Source organism: Typopeltis vanoorti, chromosome 21, assembly GCF_054136105.1.
Source record: "Typopeltis vanoorti isolate ZY-2024b chromosome 21, IOZ_Tvanoo_1.0, whole genome shotgun sequence".
Taxonomy (NCBI): domain Eukaryota; kingdom Metazoa; phylum Arthropoda; class Arachnida; order Uropygi; family Thelyphonidae; genus Typopeltis; species Typopeltis vanoorti.
The window spans coordinates 29,886,055-29,913,826 of record NC_143569.1 but is presented as its reverse complement, the minus strand read 5'-3'; the positions used below and the strand labels follow the sequence as shown (position 1 = coordinate 29,913,826).

Sequence of the window (27,772 nt, the reverse complement as noted above, 5' to 3'; positions counted from 1 at the left end):
GGCACTGTGTGTTATGATCCATCGAGTCGTTTCCAACTCCTGGCGACTCCATGAACATACACTCTCCATTCCGATCTGTCCCTGACCATGTCTTCCAGAACCTCCAAGCGCACTTCAGTTGTTTCTTTAACTCCATCCACCCATCTAATTCTTGGTCTTCCTCTTCTCCTGCTTCCATCAACTTTAGCAAGCATCATCATCTTCTCCAGACTGTCATCTGCTCGCATAATATGTCCGAAGTATGAAAATTTTTGCTTGATGATCATAGCTTCAAGGGAACAATCTGGCTTTATTCTGTCTATCACTGATTTATTGGTTTGCTTTGTAGTCCATGGTATTCTTAGTAAGTGTCTCCAAACCCATAATTCAAATGCATCTATCTTTCTTCTTTCACTTTTTCTCAGGGTCCAACTTTCATACCCATACAGCACCACAGCTTTATGGTGTCCTTAAATTTGTCATTGCTTTTTTTCCGAGTAATAATCTTCTAATTTCTTCGATACAATAACCATCTTTATCAATTCAAGATCCTAGGAACACAAAATTGTTAACTGCTTCCATTTTCTCCACATCTACTTCAAAATCATTAAGTTCACATGTTGCCATAACTTTTGTCTTTTTGAGGTTAAGTTTAAGACCATATTTAGCACTTTCTTCTTTAACTTTCATAATAAATTCCTTCAAATCTTCTTTGCATTCTGCTAGCAAGGTGGCATCATCTGCATACCTCAAATTATTAATATTTTTTCCATCAATTTTAATTCCAACTGAAGACTCCTCCAGCCCTGTCATTCTTAAAATGTATTTGTTGTACAAGTTAAACAGGTATGGAGATATAATAAATTTTGTTTAATCCTTTATCCCAGTGAGAGCAAACAAAGTTTGCACCTGAAAATATCTTCAAGACTGAATATAGTGTTGTACTATCTTACCTGGGTAAGTAATACAACATCAGGCAACTTGTACCAAAGGTGGAGCAAGCTACCAATAAGTAATACAACACTTTGGTGTTGTATTACTTACCCAAGTAAGATAGTACAACACTATATTCAGTCCTGAAGATATTTTCAGGTGCAAACTTTGTCTGCTCTCACTGGGATAAAGGATTAAACAAAGTTTATTATATTCTAACCTAGTGAAAAATAAACTTTCAAGGTATGGAGATAAAATACATCCTTGTCGCACCCCTTTACCTATTGTGAAATACTCAGTTTCTCCAAGATCTGTTAGGACAGTAGCTTCTTGTTCATAATAAAGATTCCTCAGAAGGATAATGAAATGCTCTGGGACTCCCATTGTTCTTAACACATTCCACAGTTTCACATGATCTACAGAGTCAAAAGCCTTGCTATAGTCAAGGAAACAAAGGTAGACATTCTTGTGATATTCCCGTGTTCTTTCTATTATCCATCTCACATTGGCAATTTGATTTCTTGTTCCTTTGCCTTGTCAAAATCTTGCCTGTTAATCTGGCATTTCTCTCTTCATGAATGGTTCCAGTCTTTTCTGAATGATCTTAAGTAAAACTTTACTTGTATGAAAAATCAATGCTATAGTTCTGTAATTTTTGCACTCTCTTGCAACGCCTTTCTTCAATAAAGGTATATAGACTGATTTTTTCCATTCTGTAGGCCATGTAGTTGTGATCCAAATTTGCTGACACAGAGCTGTTAAAATTTTAAGTGCCTCTTCTCCCAGGGCTTTGAGCAGTTCAATGGGTATTTAATCTCCTCCTGGTGCTTTCTTACTGGATATCTGTTGCAGTGCCCACCTCATTTCACTCTCCAGTGGTACTGGTTCCTGTGTATAATTCTGCTCTTCAAATTTCTCAGTAATTTTGGAGTCCTTTCTATAAAGGTCTTCTGTATACTCTTTCCATCATTCTTTGATGTCTGCAGCTTCTGTAAGATATCCTTTGTGTTTACTTTTCAATACTGTCATCTTGGCACTAAATTTTCTTGTTAGTTCTCTGATCTTTTTGAAAAGATCTCTTGTTTTTCCTTTCTTGTTTTGGTCTTCTGTTTGTTGGTATTCCTGGTTAAAGTATTTTTCCTTGTCTCTTCTGGCTTGTCATTGAAACTCTGCATTAAAATGCTGTATACTTCCTGCAAATTTCCCGTGGCCTTCATTTTCCTCCTTTCCTGAGCAGTTTTGATGGTACCTTCTGACAGCCATTTGGACTTCTTCTTCCTCTTACAAACTGTTGGGATATTGTTCTTTGCTTCTGTTTTAATTATGTCTTTAATCTCTTCCCATTGTTCATCTGGTTCTCTTTCACACAAATTGAGTGTTTTGAATCTGTATTGTATTCAGCTGGCATGTTTCCAAGATCATATCTGATAGACATTTGTGATGTTTTCAGTTTCCATAGTTTCACTTGTATCGTAGTCACTAAAAACACATGGTCTGTTCCACAGTCTGCACCTGGAAAAGTCTTGACAGACTGAATTGCACTTCTCCATCTTCTTTGTCCAAGTATATAGTCAATTTGATTTCCGTGTTGTCCATCAGGTAATACCCATGTGTACAATCTTCTTTTCTGCTGTTTAAAGCAGGTGTTAGCAACAAACAAAGAATTCTCTGCACAAAACTCAACTAGTCTCTTCCCTGCAGTGTTTCGAATACCTAAACCAAAACGACCTGTTATTCCTTGTTCCTCAGTCTCTCCCACTTTTGCATCCCAATCTCCAAAAGTAGCAATAAATCCCGCTTTGGCGCTGCATCTATCATTCTTGTAACTTGCCATAAAATTCTTCAATGTCTTCTTCTGATGCCTCTGTAGTAGGTGCATAAACCTGAATGATGGTCATATTCATTGGATGTCCACCCACTCTGAGAGAAATGATTCTGTCACTCACTGGATTATAACCCAATACATACCTAGCCATCTTTTTCCTGAGTAAGAAAGATATTCCATTTTTTCGACGTTTCATGTCCTGAGTAATACACCATATAGTCCCCTGACTGAAAATGGCCCATTGCTGTCCATCTAAGTTCACTATGTTCTTAGGCACTACTTGGTTATTTTATCTTCCATTTCTTCATATTTTGTTCAATGTTTCTAGTACAGTGAATAAACCAACTGGCAAGATGTAAACTGTTCAACAGAATTACTACTATCTGACTGCATTGAACATACGTATTATGTCCATCATCTGTGTTCAATGCAGGCAATAGCAAACCAAATACAAATCTGAAAACTATTCCCGAAATCTGCCACAGCACTACATGCTCCAAATTTGAATAAATATGGCTGCCTTACACAAAATCTGGATGACAATTATCTTGAGACCTGCAGCAAAACTAACAAGATTCCACTGCTGCACATGCATAATGGTCCTAGCCTACAGAAGATGTAGCATAACAAGATACAGAATTTTGGGTACTATGATTTTGCATTGTATTTTACTACTACTACTAGACAAAAAAGTTCAGTATCTTTAAAGGCAGAATCAATGATGTTGGTATTGTGTATTTAAGTTAATAGCATAGGTAATTAACCAGTCCACATTTTACAAAATTTGCTATGTTTTTCTTAAAGACAGCATTCCATTTATGAAGTACTATGGGATATATATATATATATAGGGTCTCATGTTCTTATAGCAAATTATACATCAGACAAGGAAAAGCTCAAAATTTGCAAGAAAGAGCATGCATGCCGTGGAACATAAGATATATGGTTTGATATGGTTTGACGGGAGGAATCTTTATCTGGTCGATTTCAATCGAAGGTGAGTTAGCCGATCTCATATGGAGGTAGCAGGGTTTTTTCTCCCGGAAACTCGGGTTTTTCATCCCGCATACATACAAATCGGCCCATCAGAACACACGCAATTTACAGACAAAAATTACTAGTTGTGGTGGTGTTGGAAGTGGGCGGTAGATGGCGTTGATGGAGATGATTCGTAGTAGAGGTTAGGTGTAGAGAGAATTGTAGATGTCCTCCCACGATGAGTCTTCGGACTCCTTGGAGGTATCAGGAATAATAATAATAATAATAATATTGATTGTCTGTCAGCTTCCATGCAATACTTGGAAGAAACTTTTTCATTATGCTATTATGTTATCAGTTTCTATCATTTAAAAACAATGGTTATTTGCACAGATTTTTAAGAAATATTTTCTAGTGCTTTTCTTGTGTAATAAAATCTATGAGCCTTACTCTATATTATTTTTGTAACTAGCTTTCATAGTTATTTCATGTTTTGATCCATCAAGCTGTTTGCCAACATTAATATTTTGTACTTTAATTTTAAAAACTCTGTTTTGTTGAATTTTTTTTTTTTCCACAAGATGCGAGTCACAGAGCATGTGCTCATGTCTTGGTCACAGCTGAGACTGACAGGAGAATATGCTATTAGAGTTCAAAGGAATGAATTTAGTTTCCGTAACTAAAAATCAAACAACCTAATCAATATTAAAAAAATATAAATATTAAAAAAAAACAATAAAAAAGCAAAGTAATTGCATTAATTGTTAACAATCAGTTAATGAAATTACTTATCAGAACTTTCAGATTGATTGGCATACAAAATTTGCTATGTTTGCAGTTATATTCCTGCAAGGAAGTACAGCTTCTCCAATTCTAAACCTATCCAGAAATGCTATTTACATTGATTTATTGTCTATTATGGCTAATCACATAAAAAATAGATCCAATGTCAGCAGAAAGATTTCATTTCAGCTGATTTTGAATCCGCATTTCTTTCTTTCTTTCTAATACTGATCCTACACACGTCGGGGAGGAGGGGATGAGATAAAAGTTCAGCAGTATTCTATGAATGGACAGATTTTGGATTTCCATAAAGTTAGGATAGGTGAAAAATGACATCTTGAATGGAAGAAAATGTCCAGTTTTGATGCTCAACAAGTAACTCATGCGATGTGTTAATACTACTATACTACTATAGAGTGGAGATAAATGTTAGTTGAAGTAGGGAGATCTGATCCTGTCTAGTGATTTGTATATTACTGAGGGTAAGGGGAGCTGAGATCTTTTTTTTCTTTTAAGGTTACAGTCAGCATTCATAGTGAAGAATTCATGAAGATACAACACACATTAGAATAATTACTTTACTTAACATTAAGGAAGTAACATTCGATGTTTCTTATTTTTTTAATTTTTTCCACTAGAGGTCCGGCTAGGGTAAATGATTAACAAACATTTAGATTCATCTTAATTTTGAAGAGTGTCGTGTCATGTAGCTTGTATCCCATACACATGTATGTTTTCCTGATGATGATGACCTCAATACCGAGGTCAAAACATAAGCAAACAAAGTTTGCATGTGAAGTTACTTCCTGACTGGGCAACTCGTATATAGAGGCTAATGACTTCACATCACTTGCCTTATTATCCCATAATGCAAAGTAGATACATATCCTTATGGACATGTATAATACTATGCATTATGGGAACCTTTTAACTACTTGTATATGGAAATATGACTACTACATTACTTCAACCTTGGTAGGAACTTCTGGATCTGGCTCCCACTGATGAGACTTTAATAATGGTCGAAACCATAATGCAGAGCATTATACATGTCCATAAGGATATGTGCTTTGCATTATGGGATACAAAGGCAAGTGATGTGAAGTCATTAACCTCTATATATGAGTTGTCCAGTCGTGAATTTACTTAATACGCGAAGTTTGTTTGCTTACAATTGATAAAGAACTAAACCAAGAATATAATTTCTTGGTATCTTTAATTTATGAGATCTCTTTTCTGAGAAAGAAAGGCAAGACTGTGTTTTGGTGGCATTGAAAGTGATTGTCTCACCCCAGTGAAAGATAGTATATGGATCAATATGGATCATGTTTAAGCCACCGGCTGAAGATGACCTTAAAGCTTGGAATGTCTAAGCACTGCATGACCTATAAAATGAGTAGAATGAACAGGAGTATCATCTATCAACAAAGCTATGAATAGGAGAAAGAGGGGTTTATGTGGGAATTTTAGATTTAAAAATTTTATGTTTAATTCAATTTTTTAAGTACTAAGTTCAGGTTATTTTTTAACAATTAGGTTCATATTTCATATTTCTGAAATGTGAATGAGTTATTTTGAAATGCTTTGTGCTTAATTGCTAGATAATTATCATTTAAAATTTATTCTCTACTTTGAACCAACAGCCAGTACATCAGCCTCAGCCCAGTTCATCAAATATATGTAACTAGATGGAAGCAAAGGAAGAGGGCTTACTGCAGTAATGCAAGCCATCTACAAGAAGAATAGAGGGAGGTGCACCAAAACCATCCCTGCTGGTGCCTCCCCTTGAAGAACAGCTTGAGGACTCGTAGAGTTTTGGAAAAGTGTTCTCTACTCCACCTCCTCATCTTCCAGATCAAGATCAACCCCAGGTGCTTCAGTCTATCGCTGTATCTTCAATATTTCATTCAGTGTCTACAGAAGAAATTAAAGCAGCTCTCCCATCTAGCTCATCTGCCTCCGGACCCAATAGATTACCAGCATCTGGGCTACGGAAGGTGCCTTTGCAGATATTGCAAGATGATCTGCTTGATATCCTCCAGAACAATTCCTCCACATCTTCACAGTTCCAGAACTATATTTATTCCCAAGGACACAGCCACTAGAGTAGAAGACTACAGACCAATTAGTTTCCCCAGTGATTCTCTGTTTGTTCCATAAAGTTTTGGTTAAGAGACTGCAACACCATGATTTCCATCAAAAAGTCTATCTCTTCGGATTGCTGTGCTAAAAACATATATGTCCTTTCCTCCCTTTTTCCCGACGACACCTTAGGCCTTTCTACATGGCATCCCTAGACCCCCAAAAGGCCTTTGATAGCATCTCCCTCCTTCCAGCTCTTCTTAGAGTGCTATCTATTGCCAGATGTCCAGACACCTTTCTTTCAAATGTATTGGAGCTTTACTATGGTAACTCCCTTTCTATCACTACAGGATCCCGTGCGACTCCTATTCTCGCTATTCGGAGAGTTTGCCAGGGTGATCCTCTAACCTCTCTTTTCTTTAATCAAATCATTGATGAGTTTCTTCGCTCTCTTCCTAACCATATTGGTTACTCCCTTGATGCACATTCTTTTAATGTGATGGCCTTTGCCGACGACCTCATTCTCGTGACCTCTACTAAAGTAGGCCTGCAGGAACTCCTCGACCGGGCAGTTGACTTCTTTTATGTCAGAGACCTTAATATTAATGTAGAAAAGTCCTGTTCTTTAGCCCTTATTCCTTCAGGCCGTGACAAGAAGCTTAAGGTTGAGAACATTGAGTTTTCCCTGTACGATAGGTCATTACATTCTTTTGACCATCCTGGAAGAATGGAAATACTTGGGTATCTTTTTCACTCCAAAAGGAAGGTCTTCTGTCTCTTTAGCCTTGATTGCTGGGCTTACTCTTCTGAGGAAAGCTCTTCTTAAGCCACAGCAGAGGCTCTTTATTCTGTCTAACTATTTACTTCCAAGGTATTACCACAATTTGGTGCTCAGAAGAACATATGTTTCAGTACTATCCCGAATGGATAAGGCAGCTCACTCTGCAGTGAGATCTTGGCTCCACCTACCTCCTGACACTGCAGGGGTGTATTTTCATGCTGGAGTGAAGGATGGAGGGCTCGATATTCCATCTCTCCGCTGGTTGATTACACGACTGCATTTCATCCAGTTAGCAAAGCCTCAATGTTTTGAAGCTTTCCTCAGTGAGGAAGCCTCAAAACATTGAGGAAGACCATTCTAGTGATAATGATGGCAGGGACATAAAGTTAAAAAATACACAAAGTTGGTTTGGTAGGTTTGAAGATGGACAAGTGAGTCAATGTTAACCATCGGTTAACATTGACTCACTTGTCCACATTTAATTAATATTATTAATAGTATTTCTTCCGCCAATTTTAATTCCAACCATTCTCTTAACGAGTAATTTCGTAGCCGGCTTATCAGACAGAATTTTGTTTCATATGCCAACTACGAGTAATCTTGTATCACCCACACCTATATATTACATGTGCTGATAACTGTGTAACTTGAGTTCAGAGTCAGTGACATTCAGCATTCAGTGCAGTAAGGTTTATTGCGTCTAGTCTCTAAAAACCTTCAATTACGGCATGGCCAGTAAAAGAAAGCTTACTGATGAAGAATTAGAAGCTTATGCTAATACGAACGATGATGAATGGAAAGAATTATTTGGTTTCGATTCCGAAGATGATTATAATCATACAGACGACTCAAGCAGTGACTCAGATGATGAAGTTTGCATCCAGCCAAATACATCAACATTTACTAATTGGGAAAATTCAGAACAAGAGCCCCCACAATTTGACTTTGTTGAAACTATGGGTTTTAAAATTGACACTGCAAATTTCAATATCGAAAAGTTGTTTGAACTTTTTTTTTCTAAAGATTTTCTTTGGTTTGTTCAACACTTTTAGTTGAACAAACCAATTTATATGCTTTACAAAATATTGAGCAAAGGCAAGCACAGATCAAAAAAAGTCAAAGAATTTCAAATTGGAAAGCAACAGACATATGCCTCCCTAGCGCAATTGGAAGAACGACGGTACATTGTGTCCTTCGATTGGAAAAGGCCTGAGTTCGATTCCCGTCGTAACTGGAGGAATCTTTATATTGACTTTTTTTCAATTGAAGGTGAGTTAACCGATCTCATACGGAGGCAGGAGGATTTTTTCTCCTGGAAACTCTGGTTTTTCATCCCGCATACAGACAAATCAGCCCTTCAGAACACACTCAATTTACAGACAAAAAAATACTTGTGGTGGTGGTGGGCAGTAGATGGCGCTGATGTAGTTGATTGCTAATAGAGGTTTGGCAGTGGTGGAGATGGAGAGCTGTACAGTAAGTGTCCTCCCGCGATGAGTCTTCGGACTTCTTGGAGGTATCACGAATAATAATAATAATACCTGAAATGAAATTATTTCTTGGACTTTTACTTCATATGGGTCCTTGTAATTTACCATCTATTGAGCATTATTGGAGTACAAATCATCTTTACAATTTCCCATTTTGGCTCTCTAAAATGAGCCAAAATCGATTTAAAATTTTATTGTGTTATTTACATTTCACAGATAATTCTCAAGCAGCTAACGATAAATTGCAAACTAAGACCAGTCCTAGATAATTTTAATAGTGTAATGCGAAATAGCTACACACCAAACAGAAACTTATGTATTGATGAGTCGTTGGTGTTGTGGCAGGTAGACTGTCGTTTTGGCAATACATTAAAAACAAAAAACGCAAATATGGCGTGAAATTCTATGAACAATGCGAATCGAATGGATTGGTGATAAAAATAAAAATTTATACAGGTAAATCTGAATCCTCTTTAGCAAAAATGGGTCACGCATATGATATTGTATTTCACTTGATGGAAGAATATTTAGACAGGGGTTATGTATTGCATATGGACAATTTTTATAATTCTGTAGCTCTGACTGAATCTCTTACTGACAGAAAAACTTACATGTGTGGAATGCTGCAAAATAATAGGAAAAACAATCCACCAGATGTTATACAGAAGAAACTAAAGAGGAGGAATTTGTCTGGCAAAGAAGAGGTATTGTTTTAGTCAGCAAATGGAAGGATAAGAGGGAAGTTCTTTCCATTTCAATTTCTTTCTCATCTTACACATTTAGCTTTCTTTGCAGAGCAGGACTGGTTATCATGCTCTCTACTACTACATCAGGCACAGGTGGTAGAGCCACGACAAGCAGTTTGGACAAGTCCATATTTCTGGTATTTGAAGCATCTTAGCAGATTAGTGATATACAGTCGAACAGGACAATTGAGATACTCTACTTGAGCAGATGTTGGAGGCTTAAGAATATCAAAATGTAAGGATGATGTTTCTGGTTGGAATCGGTGACCATCCATATGGATCAAGACACGTCTCATACCAGTCAGCTACTGATCTTTCAACTCTGAACATATTTCATCAGGAACATCTAAGAGATCCCATTCTGAGATCACTCTTCTACAGGAATTGAGTACCTTAAGGGGTGTAACTGTGATTGGCATTCCACCCATTGATGTTGCTCTAAGTAGTTTTTTGGAATGTTGATGACATGATATTTCTATGAGGACATTGTCAGAATGTAGTTTCTTAACTATTTTGGAAGAAAAGAACCTGCTAGCCCTTCTATACCTTTTGAATGAAGAAGGGTGACATTTTCCCCTATTGGCTTTTCACCTGTAGCATGGGTGATTAGAAAAACTTGTACATTTATACCGGTATTATGATGTTTGTTTCTTACTTCTATTATCAAGAGATGTATCAATGTTATCAATACTTGTTTGGGGCTTCGTTAAGGCCTCTGGACTGATTGAGGATGAAGGATTCATGCTCAAGGTTTTTTTTTTTTTTTTTTTTTTTTGTTCAGCACCAGAGTACCCTATCCACCACAGAACCACACATGAATGCCCACTATCTAGCAAGCAAGCTATGAATGTGCTTGGGAGTGGAATGCCAGGGTTCCTCTGGAAGCTATACAAGCATCACGGCAAGCCTTGGGTCATGCCCCAGACCATGGAGAAGGAGACTCACTGCAGCACTCTTGACCCTTGCAGACAAGCCCACTAACCAATTGATCATGGCCTGTGAGGCCAAACAGCAAACACATCATCAACATAGCACAGCAAAACTATCAGTTTAAGTGTGGCAGTATTGAGTGCTTGGATTGCAAAGTTTTTATATGTAGTAGTAATAATATCAAATTAATTTATTACCATCACTCAAAATAATTTCTAACTAATAAGTCAAATATTAATTATAAATTAATAATATTAGTGAAAGAGCCTCCATAGCTCAGTCAGTATAGACAAAGCCCTTTGGTTGGAAAGACCTGGGTTTGATTCCCGTCAGTGATGTGAGGAACCTTTATCTTTAATTATCTTGAAAAAGGTAAAACAATAACTGGGGAATATTATTCATCTTTTAACCAGACTAGATGAAAAAATTCACGAGAAAAGACCTAGTTAGCAGAAGAAAAAAAATCATCTTTCATCAGGACAATGCATCTGCCCACAAAAGTGTTTTGGCAATGGGAAAATTAAGGGATCTGCACTATGAACTGTTGGAACATCCACCCTATTCCCAAGATTTGGCTCCCTCTGACTTCTATCTCTTCCCAAATCTAAAATTCTTCTTTACTGGTCAGCGTTTTTCTTTGAATCAAGAGGTGATTGCAGCTGTAGAGGGGTATTTTGCAGATCTTAAGAACCACTACAGGGACGGGATAATGGTGCTGGAGCATCACTGGAATAAATGTATTAGTCTTAAGGGAGATTATGATGAAAAATAAAAATAATTTTGAAATTATAAATTCATTTTTTCATTGTTAGGCTGAGCACTTTTCAGACCATCCTCGTGCATGGATTACAGTTACAAATACTGCCCTTAGGGAATGCAGCAAGGAGTAATGAACCAGCTGCATTACCAAAAAATTCGTCGTAAACCCCTCATTAGGGAGCTCTACTTGTCCTAAAGGATGGATTAGATCAATCAATCAATATTAGTGAAGCTGTCAGGATGCAGAAAGGAAAATGATTTGTTTTTATAGGGCATTAATGAAATGAACGATGAAGAATAATGTAAGAGATACAAAAGTGTTATTGGAAGAAGCAAAAAAAGAGTGAGAAAGTAGACAATGTGAGTCTGCTATCATGGTATTACAGAAATAAACTGAGCAGGACGGGGAGCCAATGATTACAAATGAATCAATGCATAGGTTACTCAGAAGTAATGGTGTGCAGCTTTGTAGACCTATGGAATAAATTAGACAGATGGAAGATTTATACAATGCTCATGGATTGCACTTTAATGAATCTATAGCTACATGTTCTCAAGAAATCACTATGCACTGACTGAGAGTGTGGAAATGCAAACTGAGGGAACCTAGTTTTATTAGTGAGGGATGCACAAAGGCAGCAAGTGAGTCACACACTTCTTCTACAGCTTATCACACTTAAGAAGGGTCACTGTTTCTAATGCGTCTCCTCCACATCTTCCTGTCTTGGGCTGTATCCACATCCAAGTTCTTCATCCTCAGGTCCTCCTCCACCAGCTACTCCATCTCTTCTTTGGCCACACCTGCTTTCTCCACCCCTGCACATCCATCTGCATGACCTTTCTTCCCACATACTTGTCTTCCCTCCTTGTCACATAACCAAACCATCTCAACTTTGCCTCCTGTATCTTCATGCCTAAGTTTGTGACTTTCACTGTTCCCCTTACATAGTTATTTCTCTGATGATCCTTTCTGGTCACACCACACATCTACCAAACATTCTCATCTCTCAAGTGAGTTACATACTCCTGAATGTTAATGCTCTTCCAAAAATCCTCAGTTTTATTATAATTCTGCCACCGATGCCATCTCAGAATTCTCATATCTGTAGTCTCCAGTCTTTGATCAAGTGTTCTATTTCTAACTCAGCTCTGAAATCCATAAGTTAAAATTGGTTTGAGCCCTGTCTTATGTATAGATTTGTTGGAAGTTTTTCCACTTGGTTATACTATAAATTAAAGATGCCAAGAAATTAAGTTCTTGGTTTAATCCTTTATCCAAGTGTAAAGCAAACAAAGTTTGTACCCGAACTACTTTCAGGACTGGGCAACTCCTACAAAGAACTAATGACTATACATCACTTGCCTTAGAATTCCATAATGCAAAGCACATATCCTTAAGGACATGTATAATGCTATGCATTATGGAAGGAGTTACTACCCAGACTGGTCTCAACCTTTATTGAGGTCTCATCACATCAGTAGGAGCCAGACCCAGAGGTGATACCACGGTTGAAGTAATGTAGAAGTCATATTTCCATATACAAGTAGCCAAAAAGTGTCGCACTTTATTATTAAAATACTCTGGATTAGCAATAGACTACATTACTTCAACTTTGGTATCACCTCTGGGTCTGGCTCCCACTGGGGAGCCAGATCCAGAGGCAGAACCGGTCTGAGTAGTGACTCATTTCATACTGCATTATACAATATTGATAAGGATATGTGCTTTCTATTATGGGATACTAAGGCAATTTTGATGTGAAGTCATTAGGCTCTATAATTGAGTTGCCTTGTCATGAACTTACTTCATGTGCAAACTTTGTTTGCTTACACTTGGATAAAGGATGAAAACAAGAATATAATTTCTTGGCATCATTATATTATATATAGCTAGTATAGTGTTTTGACTAATTTCTCATATTCCATATAGATTTATTCAGTTGACTTTCTAACATACCACCTTTGCTAATTCTGTTGTTTATTTCCACATTTAATTTGCCCTAATCAGTAAAAATTGTGCCTAATTGCCAAAACGTTTTTACTTGTTCTATAAGTTTCTTATTCGAGAATGCAGTTGAGGATTTTGCTGTTGTGCCTATTTTCATAGCCATGTCCTTTTATTGCCAATTTTCATAGCCTGTGTCCTTTTTATTGCCAATTTTCATAGCCTGTGTCCTTTTTATTGCCAATTTTCATAGCCTGTGTCCTTTTTATTGCCAATTTTCATAGCCTGTGTCCTTTTTATTGCCAATTTTCATACTAAATTTATTACAGTAGTTATTAAATTTAGTTAGGAAATCCTGCTAATCTGTATTGGCTTTATTAAGGAGCACAATATCCACATAAAGTAAAGAGCTCAGATGAATATCTTTAAGTTTGATATCTGGCTTAATGCCACTTTCCCTCATAACATGATCTCTGTGGATGATGAATAAGAGAAGAGATAACGTGCAGCCTTGTTTTTTTTGATGAAACCATCCTTGATGATGGTTTCGTCAAGCATGGCAAGGCACTGTTTCAGGTTATATGTGTGTTTGCTGAGATTCAGGAACTGTTTATTTGGGCAAGTGGCACAGGGGCAGAAAAATGGCTGGTTGAGGTTACTTAGGAGCTGAGTGGCGATTTGTTGATTTTGGCACAATTGGCATGAGTCTGGTGGCAACAAAATAGCAAAGTAAATGAATTTTTCTTTTCCATAACGTCTATTTTGCAGCATCAGCATCTTAAAGCTTTGTCATCACTCTGTTTTGTTGCCATCATCTTTGCTTCATGATGCAGGCATGGCTACATGTTGGCTGCTAACGCTTGCTATGGCTAATATTAAAATACGAGGAAACTTTTTTTTTTTGAAATGCTCAGAGTACTTACAGTTGGCTTAGTGACTTTTGGAAAAAGTACAGCAATAATTTTCGACCTCCATCAATTATTGCTATGGGGCAGAAATTTAAGTGAAATCGCTTCTAAAATGTTATAATAACAGAGCCCAATTTCCAAGTAACACAATCCAAAACACTACCTTGTTCATTACTAGATACAATATTAGTTTGTGAATTATGGGAACATGCAAAGGAAATGGCATCTGACTAGGCTGTTTAACTTAAGTACCAGTTTTGGCAAAGTTCCAGAGGAATGGAAGGAGGGCAAAATAGTTCTGCTGTATAAAGGAGTTCCAATGCTGAGGTAGCAAATTATAGACCATTCAGTATCCTGGGAAAGGTTTTTTTATAAAACCTGTTTACTGATTTATGTTTCTATCATACCTCCTGTGTTCTGCCTAGCAACCATTTGGAACCCACACATTTTTACCTATCCTCATACACAGACTGTTCATCATCTTGGTCACTCATGTCTAAATCTTCTCCATGATCTCATTTCCTAGAAACTTAGGTAACCAATGTGAATAGTGATTAAGATGGAGCTGTATCAAAGTGATTGAAACAGTGCCACTACATAATCAACAAATATTAAATTTTTAGCATATGAGTTCAGAAATGATTTGGTTATGGTTACATTTCAGATTCTTTTTATAAATCATTTAAGTTTGTGAATAAAAATATTTGCTCATGAATCAAGCTGTTGTGGTTTATTGTTATGGTTCAGAGAAATAGGAAACCATACGTTTCTTGTATGTATAATAAGCATTCAGTCACCACAAACTATTTCATAATTTAATGAAACCTGTCAAATAGAGTTTAATTTGCAAGAAGCATTTCTAAATAAAGCAATCCAGATTAATTGCATTAACAGCATTAAAGAAAATAAAACTGCCTCTAGGGTTATAAATAAATCTGTGCACTATATATACTATACCAGATATTCAATGCATTTAGGTTCCATTCTACCATGCAAATCTTAATGTTATTCAGTTTCTTGAATATCCCAAACAGGTTATGACTGTAAATTAAGGATGAACATTTATATCACTATTAAAAAAAATTAAAGTTATCATTTAAATAAGTTAAAGCAAATTATCAGAAAATGTAAACTAGATAACAGCACAACAAATAATGGATCAGTCACTAACTTGCACTGGAGTGTCTACTAGTCTCAACTGTATCTGTTGTAAAGTTTCTTCTTTTACTTTAGACAATGGTTCTCTGACACTAATTACAGTATATGGAGCTTCTGTAAACAAGTTTTTATCGTTATTTGCAAAATGATATCTGAATAATATACAAATTTTCAAAAATGAAAGCCAAAAATAAATGTGTACAAAATCCTAAGTTACATAAGCAAAATGAAATGAAATCGGCAATATATATATAGCAAACAAACATTATCATCAGAACCATTTCCTGATATGCTTCTTGAAGGATGTATATAACACTATGTGAGCATGATGCAATTAACTTTTCATTATTATTAGCAATCCAGATGAATGCTATTTCCCAGGTCTTCAATACTGTCAGCTCTCACATTTCTGCTTTCTAAGGCATTGCCAACTGCATTAATCCTGACTAGATCTTGATCTTCCTTCAGGTCTTCTTCCCACCATTCTGGCATCAACTTTTGTTTATTATTATTAAACAAAAGGTTATTATTTTTCCTCTTATTATTATTATTATTATTATTTATTAAGTTTTATTAATTTTCCTCTTCTACTGTTTTTAGCAACCATAGCATCTTCAATTAATTCTGCTTAAGCATTAACAAATGTTAACAATGCCAACTTACTTTTGTAAAAATATCTTTATTTTATTTAAAACATCTTATTAAAATCTTTTATTATATCTTATTTTCTTTTATTTAAATCTCCCTTAAAATCCTACTTTATCTCACTTAAACTTTCCTTCTTTACCTTGTTATACATCTGCCTTATGGCTGCAAATAATATAAAGCTCACTTGGCAAAACTTACAGAATAAAGGAATCGCCTCAGGTCAGAGCCAATCTCTTTGTCTGACCCACTGGTGTTTATTCTCAACTGAATTTCGAAAATTTATTTAGTTTCTAGCTGCGCCACCAAATTTGTGAGTGGGAGTCGAATCTCCCTCCAAAAAATAACACACAGTAAACCACATGGAACTTTTCTCTCTTAATTCTAAGTAAATCTAGCAACTTAAATTTTCTGTTATGCAGTCGTGACAATATCTACCTTCAAGGCTCACAGATTCAAATTAATGAGTAGCACATTGGAAATAGAAATCAGGCAAGTTATTTAAACAAAAAAACAATTTATTTAACATCAATGAAATGTACAATGGGTCAATTTTAAGTACTAAGTAAATTAGCTTCTATGCTTCAAATCACAACTATTGACTACGTTTACAATTTAGTTCCTTATCATAATCAATTCTAGTAAAACCACGCCTCTATAATTTTCTCTCGTTAAAATTGGTAATACTCATATCAATTCTTACATAACATTCTGCAGGTTTAGGCAATGGCTATAACATTAAATACACAATGTTTCACCTTAAATTTCAGCCAGACCTTCTCTCATATATAACAAAATACTTCAAATATCATCATAAGGCCTAAAGTCCTCAAGTATCACTATAAAACAAGTCTTTTAATTAAATCACCATCACAATCTTCTTATTTCTAGCCTAAACAAAGGAAAGATCTTACTTTGAACAGATGTCTGGTCCTTTCTGAATGATCCCTGAAATCACTTCCTTCTATTACCGTCCAACTTTAGCACTGCACTCGGGTACCTTCTCCTGGATTTGTGAGATCTCCTCTGAACATCAGGAACTTGGCGGCATGAAAATCCGATATCTAATTTCTTCTAAGACAACTTAACTTAGTTGTGTCTCTCTTCTGCATCTACCATCTGGAATGCAGGTCTCCGATGGCGATTACAAATCATTTCCCAAGATGTTATCAAAGCTCTGCTGCCGCAACATACGTCGTATCATCGTACCTCTTGACTCCTGGACCTCGTCAACTTCTGGAACCCCACGTGGCCTCGCTGACCCAGGAACAGGACCGGATGAACTCAAACTCCACGAACTGCTCTGTAAGGAACCAAATTGAATCGCCGTACTGAACTCCCTTTCTCGCCATCGCAACCTGCTATTTATCTGGCTCCGATGACCCTGGGGTTTGCTTACGTCGGTCTGCACCTGCCACCCTTCTCGGTCGTTGCGTTCAGACGGGAAACCCCTGCGTACTATTGACCCTCGAGGTTGCAGTTGCCCCAGGTCATCCGTCTGGAATTACCAGTGACTAAGAGGTTTCTTTAGACACAATCTTACACTTATTTTTCTGTTCTTTTACAAAACCCTTTGAGGTGACAATATTCAGTAATATACAAAAAATATTATTTCCAAATTAAAAATGAAAATTTCTGTTATTTACCCACAAGTATTTTTAGTGAATTTTACTTACCAGTAAAATTGGTATACAAGAGGTTTTTGAATAAAGTTCCTTGAATACACGATTTTACATAGGTTTTCTGTCCCCCAAAAAAATTTCTTTAAGAAAATTTTTTCAACTTCCTTCCTGCAATTTTTTTGGAAAGAATTTGACCACAAACTTGTTTTCTTCCTTCTTTTGTATCTCTCTCGGACCTTATTTCGTTATGCGTTTTATCCTCATGATTACACCTAATTTCATTGCTTATCTTTTAATGTTTTGGACCTATTTAATTCTCCATTATTTTTATTCATAAAGCTTGCACAATCTGTTAGTAAGTGTGCACCCTTCATTGCAATTGCTAAATTCCAACACAATAAACCACTTATAGTTTTTCTAAGCATAAAAAGAAAACAGAGGAAGTTTGCTTCTGCTACTAATGGCTCAGTTAAGTAAGTTTGAGCGTGGTTAGTAGTTGGAAGGGGTTCAATCGTTCAATGTTGTTGGTACACTCTCCCTCGATGAGTCTTTGGACTCCCTGGAGGTGCCAAATAATAATAACATAATAATCAAACTGCCACTGAGGTTGTATATTAACTTTGTGTTTCTGTGCTTGTTCCATCTCGGTCCGTTATAGGAACTTCTAGATCTATTAATTATCTCAATGTAGTTTACCCCAATTGTTCTCGGACAATCCTCTCCTAAATTTTCTTTTGTAACACCTTGGTCATTTGCTAATTTTATGCATGATATTTGGTAAGTCTCAGATTGACTGTTAACTTCTGAAGTTGAAGCTATTTCAGAATCAATCTGGTTATCTTGAGACAATTCATTAACTATCAGTTGGCATGACATTCCCTTTTCTCTGCATTCTTTCTTCACGAGATCTCTCATTTCTATTTCTACCTTTAAATTTTTCGTTCCCTCTACTAAACCGTTTATTTCCCATTAGGATTATCTCATTTCTAGAGGAGTTGCAAGAGAACTTGTACCTCTCTAGAAAGTTAGTTCCTAAAATTATCTGAACATGTGGGCGAGATGTCCTAGGGAGGACCAACAACTCCTGCCAAACACACACATTAAACTCAGGTAAGTATAATTTTACTCTAACCCTTTTGGTTGCATAAATTTTAGATGTTCATAATCCCAATAATCTGATCGGTCTCCTTAGATTAGAAATGCCTTGCCATACATGGGATTTTATTCCTTGAAAATAATCTTCTGTTATGACAGAGGTCTGGGAATCTGTATCTAACAATACGTCACAATGTGATCCTTGAATCTTACCCTTAATTATCATTTTTGACCTTCCTTGTTGTTCATGATTCTATTGTCCTCTCCTCCATGGTTTACCTTCATAATTATGAGGAGTGTGCCCAAACCTCAACTCATATCTATTATTTCTATTGGAGAGTCTCTTGTTACTAAAACAGTTGCAAACTATGTGCACAACCTTACTGCAACTAAAACATCTTGGAGGCTCACTTCTGTCTCCTTGTTCATTATTTCTCTGTGATTGAGTTAGAGATACTTTGGCAGTCCTTGCTGTCACTGCCGCCAACTTCTGCATTATAGCATCAAGACGGTTCATCATCGGCTGTTGTAGTCTTTCGACTTCTTGTCGTATTATTTCATTAGTCCTCTCTGTTTGAGGTATAGTTGATTCCGAGGATTTTACTGTTACTGCCACCAGCTGATTCAGTATAGCATCAAGACGGTCCATGAAGGTCTGTTGTAGTCGTTCAACTTCTTGTTTAACTATAGAACGTAACGTGCTTCCTCTAAGTTAGTTAGCCCCACTTCATTTGTGATGTTGTTTCTATTGTCAGCCACTTGATTAACGTTGACTGATCTTTCTATTTCCCCCTCACTATCTTTTTGATCTTTAGTACTTCCCTCACATGTGCTAAAATTGCTTCTCAGTTTTATTCTCGCTAGCTAAATTATCCACCTCTTTAATTACATTAATATAGCTGTTAGTAGATGCGGGACGAATGTCTCCGAGCATCTGTTCCTTCTCTTTCACGGCAAGGAAACATTCATCAAGCTTCGTGATTTTTTTCTTATAGGTAGTCTCCTTCAAATCTTGTTTCACCCCTAGCCAAAATCAATGAAAAACTGCCTGTTCAAGGTGAGGTTTATCCTCATTAGAGACGTTCAGACTGTTGGCAATTGTCAGTAACCTATAATAGAACTCAGTCACATTCTCCTTTTCTTTTTGAGCACATCTCTGCAATTTCCATATATTAGGACCCAAACTTCTTAACTTGGAGAACTGGGAAATTAATATCTCTTTAAACTTGTAGTCCAAAATATCTTTCAAAATAGCGGAAGAATATAGAAAATTTTTTGCCTTTCCTACAAGCTCTTCTTAACAAGATGAGAAGTTGGAAGTCCGTCCATCTACCAACCTTCCTCAATTCCTCTATGAAGCTAAAAAAAAGCTAATACGTCATCAGTTTCCTTTCCAGAAAATTGTGGAATAACTTGTTGAGGATTAATAGTTCTGAAAATCTCAATGTCATCTGTTCCTGTACTAGTAGGTTGACTCATACTTGTGGATTAATTTTCAAATTTTACACAAAAAATTTTTTTGATAACTGCCTGATTCTAGTCCAAAACTTGTTCACTTTAATTCAAGTCCAAAACTTGCTCACTTTAATTCACAATTTTGACCAATTAATTGCGTGGATTAAATCCTACCGGCTGTGTGATTGTTAAAATCTGTTAATTTTTTTATTATCATGTCGGCTGCGGCATTGTAAAAATATTAAAATAACACAGCAAAACAATAAAATAACACCTCCATAAGAGGTAGTTAATACAAGAGAAATATAGAGTATACACTATGGGTTTGCCTACCGGGCCCATGGCCAGGTAGCCATAAAATACGTATAATTCTTTTTAGGAGATTTCTTTGCACTTATGTTAAATCTGGAATGAACACTCAAATTGTCTGAGTATTTCATTCAGGATTTAACTGAAGTGCAAAAAAATCTCCTAAAAAGAATTACTTGTAAACAGATAACAGAAATCCTTGTATTAGTCCATTCATGTAATTTTTCTATATAAATATTTATTTTGTAAATGGTCCTTAAACAACTAACAAGAAATAAGGTAATGTAGAGGTAAGTTTATAACAACAAGGTCAGAGTTTAGAGTAAACTATTATAATCCAATTATAAACATGACTGCAGGCAGTTGCCATATGAACTCAAGGCACGTGCAAGCTGCCCACATGGAAACGCAATGAGAGGAGAAGGTGCGGTGTGCAAGGAGAATTAGGTGGCATCTGCAAATCAATGATGTATTAGGGAGAACAGACACGGAGCATATAAAAGTCATAGCAATGCTAGGTCGCAGTCTTTTTGCCTTTTTCGTTCCTAGTTCAGGTTTTGGTGTTTTCTTCCCCCCTGCGGTTTTCCGTGTTGTGAGTTGTAGCTTCGAGGCAACGGAGTCGAGTGGGAGTCGTTCAGCGGTGGTAATATGGTCAAAGTAGCGGGCTTGTCCGAGCATAGCCATCCATGCGATGGGACAAACAGCATATGCTGAAACTTCGTATAGCTCCAGCCGTACCCTTCTACCAGACAGATTCTTGCACATAAGGGTAAAGAAGTTATCCATGACTGAAATCACCAAGAAGGTCAAGGCACGGAAGAACAGCTCGATGAATAGGGTGATGACCTGAAAGAACCTACAAGAAGACACGATGAAAAGTATCTCCTAATAAATTCGTCTGGTTGGTAACGTACAGCTTTATTTTTTTATTGTATTGTGTAATTCTTAGGCCAGAGTGAGCTACAGTGTAAAGACAGATTTTAGGGCTTTAGTACCTATTCCTCTAACAAGGATCTTTGTAGTTATGGAAGTGTAGAGTTACAAGAATTGTCATTAGTTTAAGCTTAGTTTGAATTCGATGTGTTGTATGTTCATTAATTGAGGAAGAAGTAAAGCATTCATCTACATACAGGGTGTTCGGGATAAATTTGACAGTTTCGTAAGGAAAAAGAAAATCTTCTTTGTATCTATTAAATTTAATGAATTGACAAAAAAACATTACAGGCAGAGTTAATTACAATACTATCAACAAGATTTACTCAAAATAACCACCATTAGCATCGATCACAGCTTCAATTCTGCTTCGGAACCTCGAACAAGCTGATGCTACAGTCTCCCTGGGAAGGGCCGCAAAAACTGTTTTAATTTTATCCATTAACTGGGCTTTTGTATTACTGGAAGTGCGATTGGTGTCTTTTCAACTGCGCCCCATACAAAATAATCCATGGGGTTAAGGTCTGGGGAGTTTGGAGGCCAAACATTTGGACTGGTGAAGTCGTAGAAATTTTCAGACAACCATTTTTGACTTTTCCCAGAGGTGTGGCAAGGGGCCGAATCCTGCTGCCATACATATGGCCTACCATTGGCTACCCTTGTTATCCAGGGCTTGACTACAGTTAGCAACTCCACGAACAAAGCCCGAATTCCAATGCCAGGGTTCTTCAACACCTGTTCCTGCAGATTTGCGAGGAATTCTGCTGTACGAACGCAATCAGATCGTCTGCTAGGGATCTTTCTTCTTGCTACATCCTCGTAGTCACCATTGCAAGTCTCTAGTTCATGCCTGATTGTTTTTACTGTATTCAGGGAGCATTGGGCAGCAGTCGTAATATCCTTATTTTGATGGCGGGCACGAATCATCATGATACAAGTTATTCTCTTCCATGATTCAGGTGGGTTCCAGCTATCCATCCTTTCTGACATCTTGTATATGAATGAAGAAGGGTCCAAACTTTTAAATGAAGAGAAGTGTGTGTTAATACATGTAACTTACGGAAAAATATAATTAATTATAAATATGTCAAATTTATCCCGAACACCCTGTATTTGTGTTAAGTAATAGGGTTAAGGACAGTTTGGATTTGTTAATATCACCTAATGAGAGATACCTATTGTGAACTAGATCTTGTTTGTTAATTTTTGCATAATTCATTTTAGGGACCTTCATTTAGCTTAGGTTTTGATTAACATGTATTGTATTTTAGAATTACTAAATTTTTTTGTTTCTTAACCCAAAATACGTGTATGATTTTCCAAGCCAATGCACCACCTGCTAAAAATATCGAACCTGTATAAGCAAAAATGTGGGAAATGGTTACGACTACTGTTTAGAAATATTAGTAAGGACTTCTTTAACTTTGATAACCTTTCGGAATCATGACAATCTGTAGGTCAAATCCATGACAAGAAGTTCTCTCTTGTATAGGAATCAAGATGTCGCAGCTAAACAAATAAATTTTCTTGATTCCAAAAAGGACTTGACCCCAGAATTCATAGATCAGGGAGAATTCTCCTTATTTGAAGACTTTGCACACGATTTAAGATTAAAAAGAGAGGCCACAAAAGATTACAACAAAGGTGCAGCAGACAAGGGATATAGTTGAGGGTTAAACAAGACAAGATTTACTTTTGAAAGAGTTTTAAGAGGTAGTTAATACAAGAAATATAGAGGTATACATAATATAAAACAAAAAAAAACAAAAAAAAAACACAATCATCATGGCTCTACCAATAATGCTGTCTGTTGTGTTGGTTGGAATTACAGAAGAAAGAACTCAGGCTATAAGGTGTGTGTGTGTGTGTGTGAGAGAGAGAGAGAGAGAGAGTTCTTGCCAATTGGCTTGTTTTATAAGAGAAGGCACTGTCAATTTCTTATGACATTGGTAAGAACAAGCTGGATTCAGGCCAAAGTTTCTTTCTCTTCTATAATTTTTCTTAGTCTCTTCTCAAATAAGCTTGCATAAATTTTAGCTAAACTCAGTAGAAAAATTCCTTTAACTCTCACATTCAATTTCCTTTTTAAAAATTAGGTTCTACAACAGCTGCAACCCAAGCATTTGAAACCTTCTGACCAGGTCTTCAGAATTATGCAATGCAAAATTGTAAACTTTTATCTTCATATTTGAGAATTTCTGGTCAAATATCAACTAGTCCAGCTGCCTTCCCATATTTTAGGTTTCTGACTGCTTTTCCCCCTCCCCCAAAATTTGATATATACAGTAAATACTCCTGACTGCATTAGTCATGAATATTTTCTAATACATGTAACCCTCGTATAACACGGATGTTAGGTTCCACAGAAATGCCGCGTTATGCAAGACTCTGTTCACATAGAAATCGTGTTTTTTTTTTTTTTTTAAATTACATAAATAACAATGACATATCCAACAAAAATATATTTTTATTTAATTCAGGTAATTTGGTAATTCATGTAAGTTAAGAAAACAAACTATTAAACAAATACTTAGTGTAAACATAAAAATTACAAATTGTACATAAACTTCATTGCACATAATGCATAAATGTTTTAGGCAAAATAAAATAAAGTGCATATTTTAATCATCATCGTCTCCAAAACTAACATTTCGTAATGTTCTTTATTTACAAGTGGCCAGATGTCATCATCACTTGAAATCTTTTGGACATCATTTATATAATTCTCATTACATACTTCGGCTGGTTTAGTTATCAAGACGTCAGTAATAAGACCTTGCTTAGCACTATGCTGCAATTTTTTAAGTTCATAATATGGAGCTAAATAAATATCCAGTTGTCTTGTGAATTTTCAAGAATAGTCCATTGAGAGATCATTATCCATAAAGTAATTTCCTAACTTTCATGCCAAGGCCAATCCTTCTGCTAATTTGTTTCAACTGAATTATTTAATGGCTTCATCACAATCAGAATCTTCAGCAGAATTTCATCGCCATTTGGTTTGACGTCATCTATTAATTGTACCAGTTCCTCCTCATTTAAATCTGTTTTCCCATCAGTTAAATTCACTAATTTCGTTTTCAGCCATATCACAAAAGCCCTCTAAAGTGGCCATTACTATAAAAATAAACTTTTTACATAAAAAAGCATTACATATTGTATATAACTCACCAGAAAATAAAGTACTCAGCTTGAGATTAACACAGTTATGATTTTTAATATGCTTTCCTGGCAGAAAACGAAGACAACTTTCAACAATAAACATTTTATACAGTAAACAATTGATGTATACATGCATGCTAAAGGATATTTTCCCTAATATAAATTCGCTACTTAAAACTATATGCATGATAAGGGCAGATGCAAATTTAACAAAGATAAAATTTGATGTTTAATCGCACGGTGAAAAATATATGAAAAGATAAAGAGTTACTACAGTTTGTAGACCATGATATATCGAAACCGCATCGTATAAGTACCATGTTAAACAATGGTTACCACAATTTGTAGACCGCGTTATATTGAATCCGCGTTGCATGAGTACTGGCGTTATATGAGAGTTACCTGTACTGTAATTACTACAGGCATCAAAAATATCTTATCTTCAGTTTTTATGTCACCTTTATTATACATAATTCCTTTTACAAAACTCTCTTCTCCATTTCTAAGCTTTTCAGTAGCATTCAGGACCCTTTGCACTTTTGTGATATTTATCTTCTATATTCTTACCAGTGTTCCTATGACTTGTTTACTTTTACACAGCTTGGCTTTTTTTGCATTTTTCTTTGCATTCTCTTAGGACATCTACTGGTGTACTTGCCAAGAAGAACATTCAGTATGATTTCTTTTCACAATCAGCCCTTCAACTACATGAGTCTCCCATGAAAGCTAGATTTTTCTATCTTTGCACACCACTTCACCAATCTGCTACTGAGTCACCAAGGTCTGGCTCTTGTAATCAAACTAATGAAAACCTTGAATTGTTTTAATACTTTTGAACAATTTGTGTATGACACTGATTTTTATCCTGTTCAAAAACTGATTCATTTTTGGTTTCATTCAAGAGATCATTTCTGAATTCAAATAGCCCATACACTTGCATTTTAAACTAGTGAAGGTATCTCGCTATTAACAATAACACAGTGATCAGCCATTCAGTCTAATAAATTATGGAAATAACTACCGTATAGGGTAATATCTTCAATTTAATATAAACCAAAATGATCCCCTGCTTTAACTTTCAAATCAAGGTCATCATTTGGAGTATACATATTACACACACAGAGACAAGCTGTGTTATAATACACATAGTACACTAAAGTCACACTATTTGGTCAACAGTTAATTACTGGTCTGACCTCTGGTGAAAAAACCCTACGTCAAAGCACGAGTCCTGTCATCTGTTTGGCCTGAAATTCTCAACAGATAAATTAAGAACAAAAACAGTATTGATGGTGACCAATATATGAAATTATTTTGCTCAGAAGTGAAAGTCTGCCTGAGAACTTAAAACATAAGCTGTGGGGGATGAGTGTGCCATCTGTGTTCTCGTAATTTTTAAGACACCATTATTATTTTGATTAGGCCAGTGGATCAAAATTTCACAGGCTTCCTTAAATTTGTATTCATTGGAAGTTTTTCTATAATATAATAAACAGGTACCTTTCAATCAATTTAGTAGGATATCAAGAGAGAGCCCCCCACCCCCTCCATTTACTAAAATTGTTAAATATGTGTTGTTTGTGTTCTGTTTTACAGACTATAATTGTGCATCCAGTTTCATCAATATTGGTACAGGGTGCACTGATTCCACATACCCACAAAGGTGGCAAGAGGAAGAAGGGGTTGGAGGAGTTTAGTACATTTTTTTTTTTTTTTTTAAAATTTTATAGGTGGTTTAAAAGTAACATTAAGGTTGTAATGGTGTGGCATTATATTTATTTTATTAGCTATCTTTTAATGTATGGGATAGATATGATTATATCATTTCCATTTTTCAAGTGTACTTTTGTGAAGAATTTTATTGATGGTATTTTTGCTATAGCCATTGTTTATAAAGTCTGAGCAGTTAGCCTAGTGGCTTTGTGCTTCGCAACCATATGTCTGGGGAAGGAGTGTCCTAGGTTTGATTCCTGTCAACGATGTGAGAGTCTCAAGGATCTTCCTCAGCCATAGCAAAGTTAGCCGGTATTGGGCATGGACAGCAGGGTTTTTATTTTGACCACCAGTTTATCTGGTGTTTTTCATTCCACAAGCAAGCAAACTGGTCTAAGGGCACACATGGATTACAGTCAGGAATACCAACCCAGCCATAGGTCTGATTCATCAGCCTATGCTGGTTGCGGAGCCCGGATAAAATTTGGGGGGAATAGATGGTAGCGTGAACTCCTGTATAAAGGGGAAACGCTGTATCATCACATGGAATTTATTTATTGTTTATAAATGTATTGCTAATAATTTGTAATTCTTCAATTGGAGCAAGCTGTTATAGCTGTTTTTGATGGTGTTATTTACTCCAAGTTTTTGTGAAGGGTGGTGGTAAAAGACAAAATATATGTATTGGCCAGTATGCGAGAGCTTGGTAGATAATGAAGGATAGCCTGCCTGAGAGAAGATGTGACAAGTGTATCCAGAAAAAAAGGAAATGAGTTTGACTTTCAAGTTCAGTAGTAAACTATGTATTCATGCCATTTGTTCAGATGGCTGAGGAAGGCATTTAATGTTTAGTGGCTTTGTGGCCAGATGATGAAAACATCATATCTAAGCCAAACTGTAGGTTTTAAAGTCAAGGCATCTAGAGTGCTTTGCTTAAAACTTACTATAAAAGTTCATCATCATCATCATCATCATCAAATTCCTGCCATGTACTCTCAAGGGGTGTACAAGATACGATAGTACTGCATGAAAAAATTACATCATTACTAACTTCCTATCTACAATTTTCCTCCAAATCAGTCTGTTACTTGTCAAGACTCCAACATTATCAGATCTTATATTTCTATCGTCTAAGGCACTTTGTACCGTATCAATCCACCTATATCTTGGTCTTCCTCTGGGTCGTTTTCCTGCCAACCTGGCAGAGAACACTTGTTTTGCTAATCTTTCCTCTCCCATTCTATTTAAGTGACCATACCACCTGAGATTAGCTCTGCTAATGCATTCCTGGATGCTGACAATGTCAAGTTCTTTCCTAATATCCTCATTTTTAATATGATATTGCCATTGATGCCATCTGTTCACACCTCTAATCTTTCTCAGGACTCTCATATCTGCGGTTTCTAGTCTTTGGTCAAGTGTTTTACTTCTGACCTAGCTCTCAGATCCATAAGTTAAAACTGGTTTGAACACTGTCTCGTATACAGCTAATTTAGTGTTCCGACTAATTTCTCTCTTATTCCATATGAATTTATTCAATT

The 27,772-nt window shown here is 36.2% G+C and overlaps 1 protein-coding gene across 1 annotated transcript in view; it reads right to left on the bottom strand.

Moving 5' to 3' along the window:
- Nucleotides 1-27,772, bottom strand: part of LOC150094691 (uncharacterized) — a 326,662-nt gene that overhangs the window by 16,182 nt on the left and 282,708 nt on the right. The window contains exon 8 of the mRNA XM_090411634.1: nucleotides 15,311-15,411. Within this exon, the coding sequence (XP_090267760.1) occupies nucleotides 15,311-15,411 (101 nt within the window). The remainder of the gene's footprint in view (nucleotides 1-15,310; nucleotides 15,412-27,772) is intronic.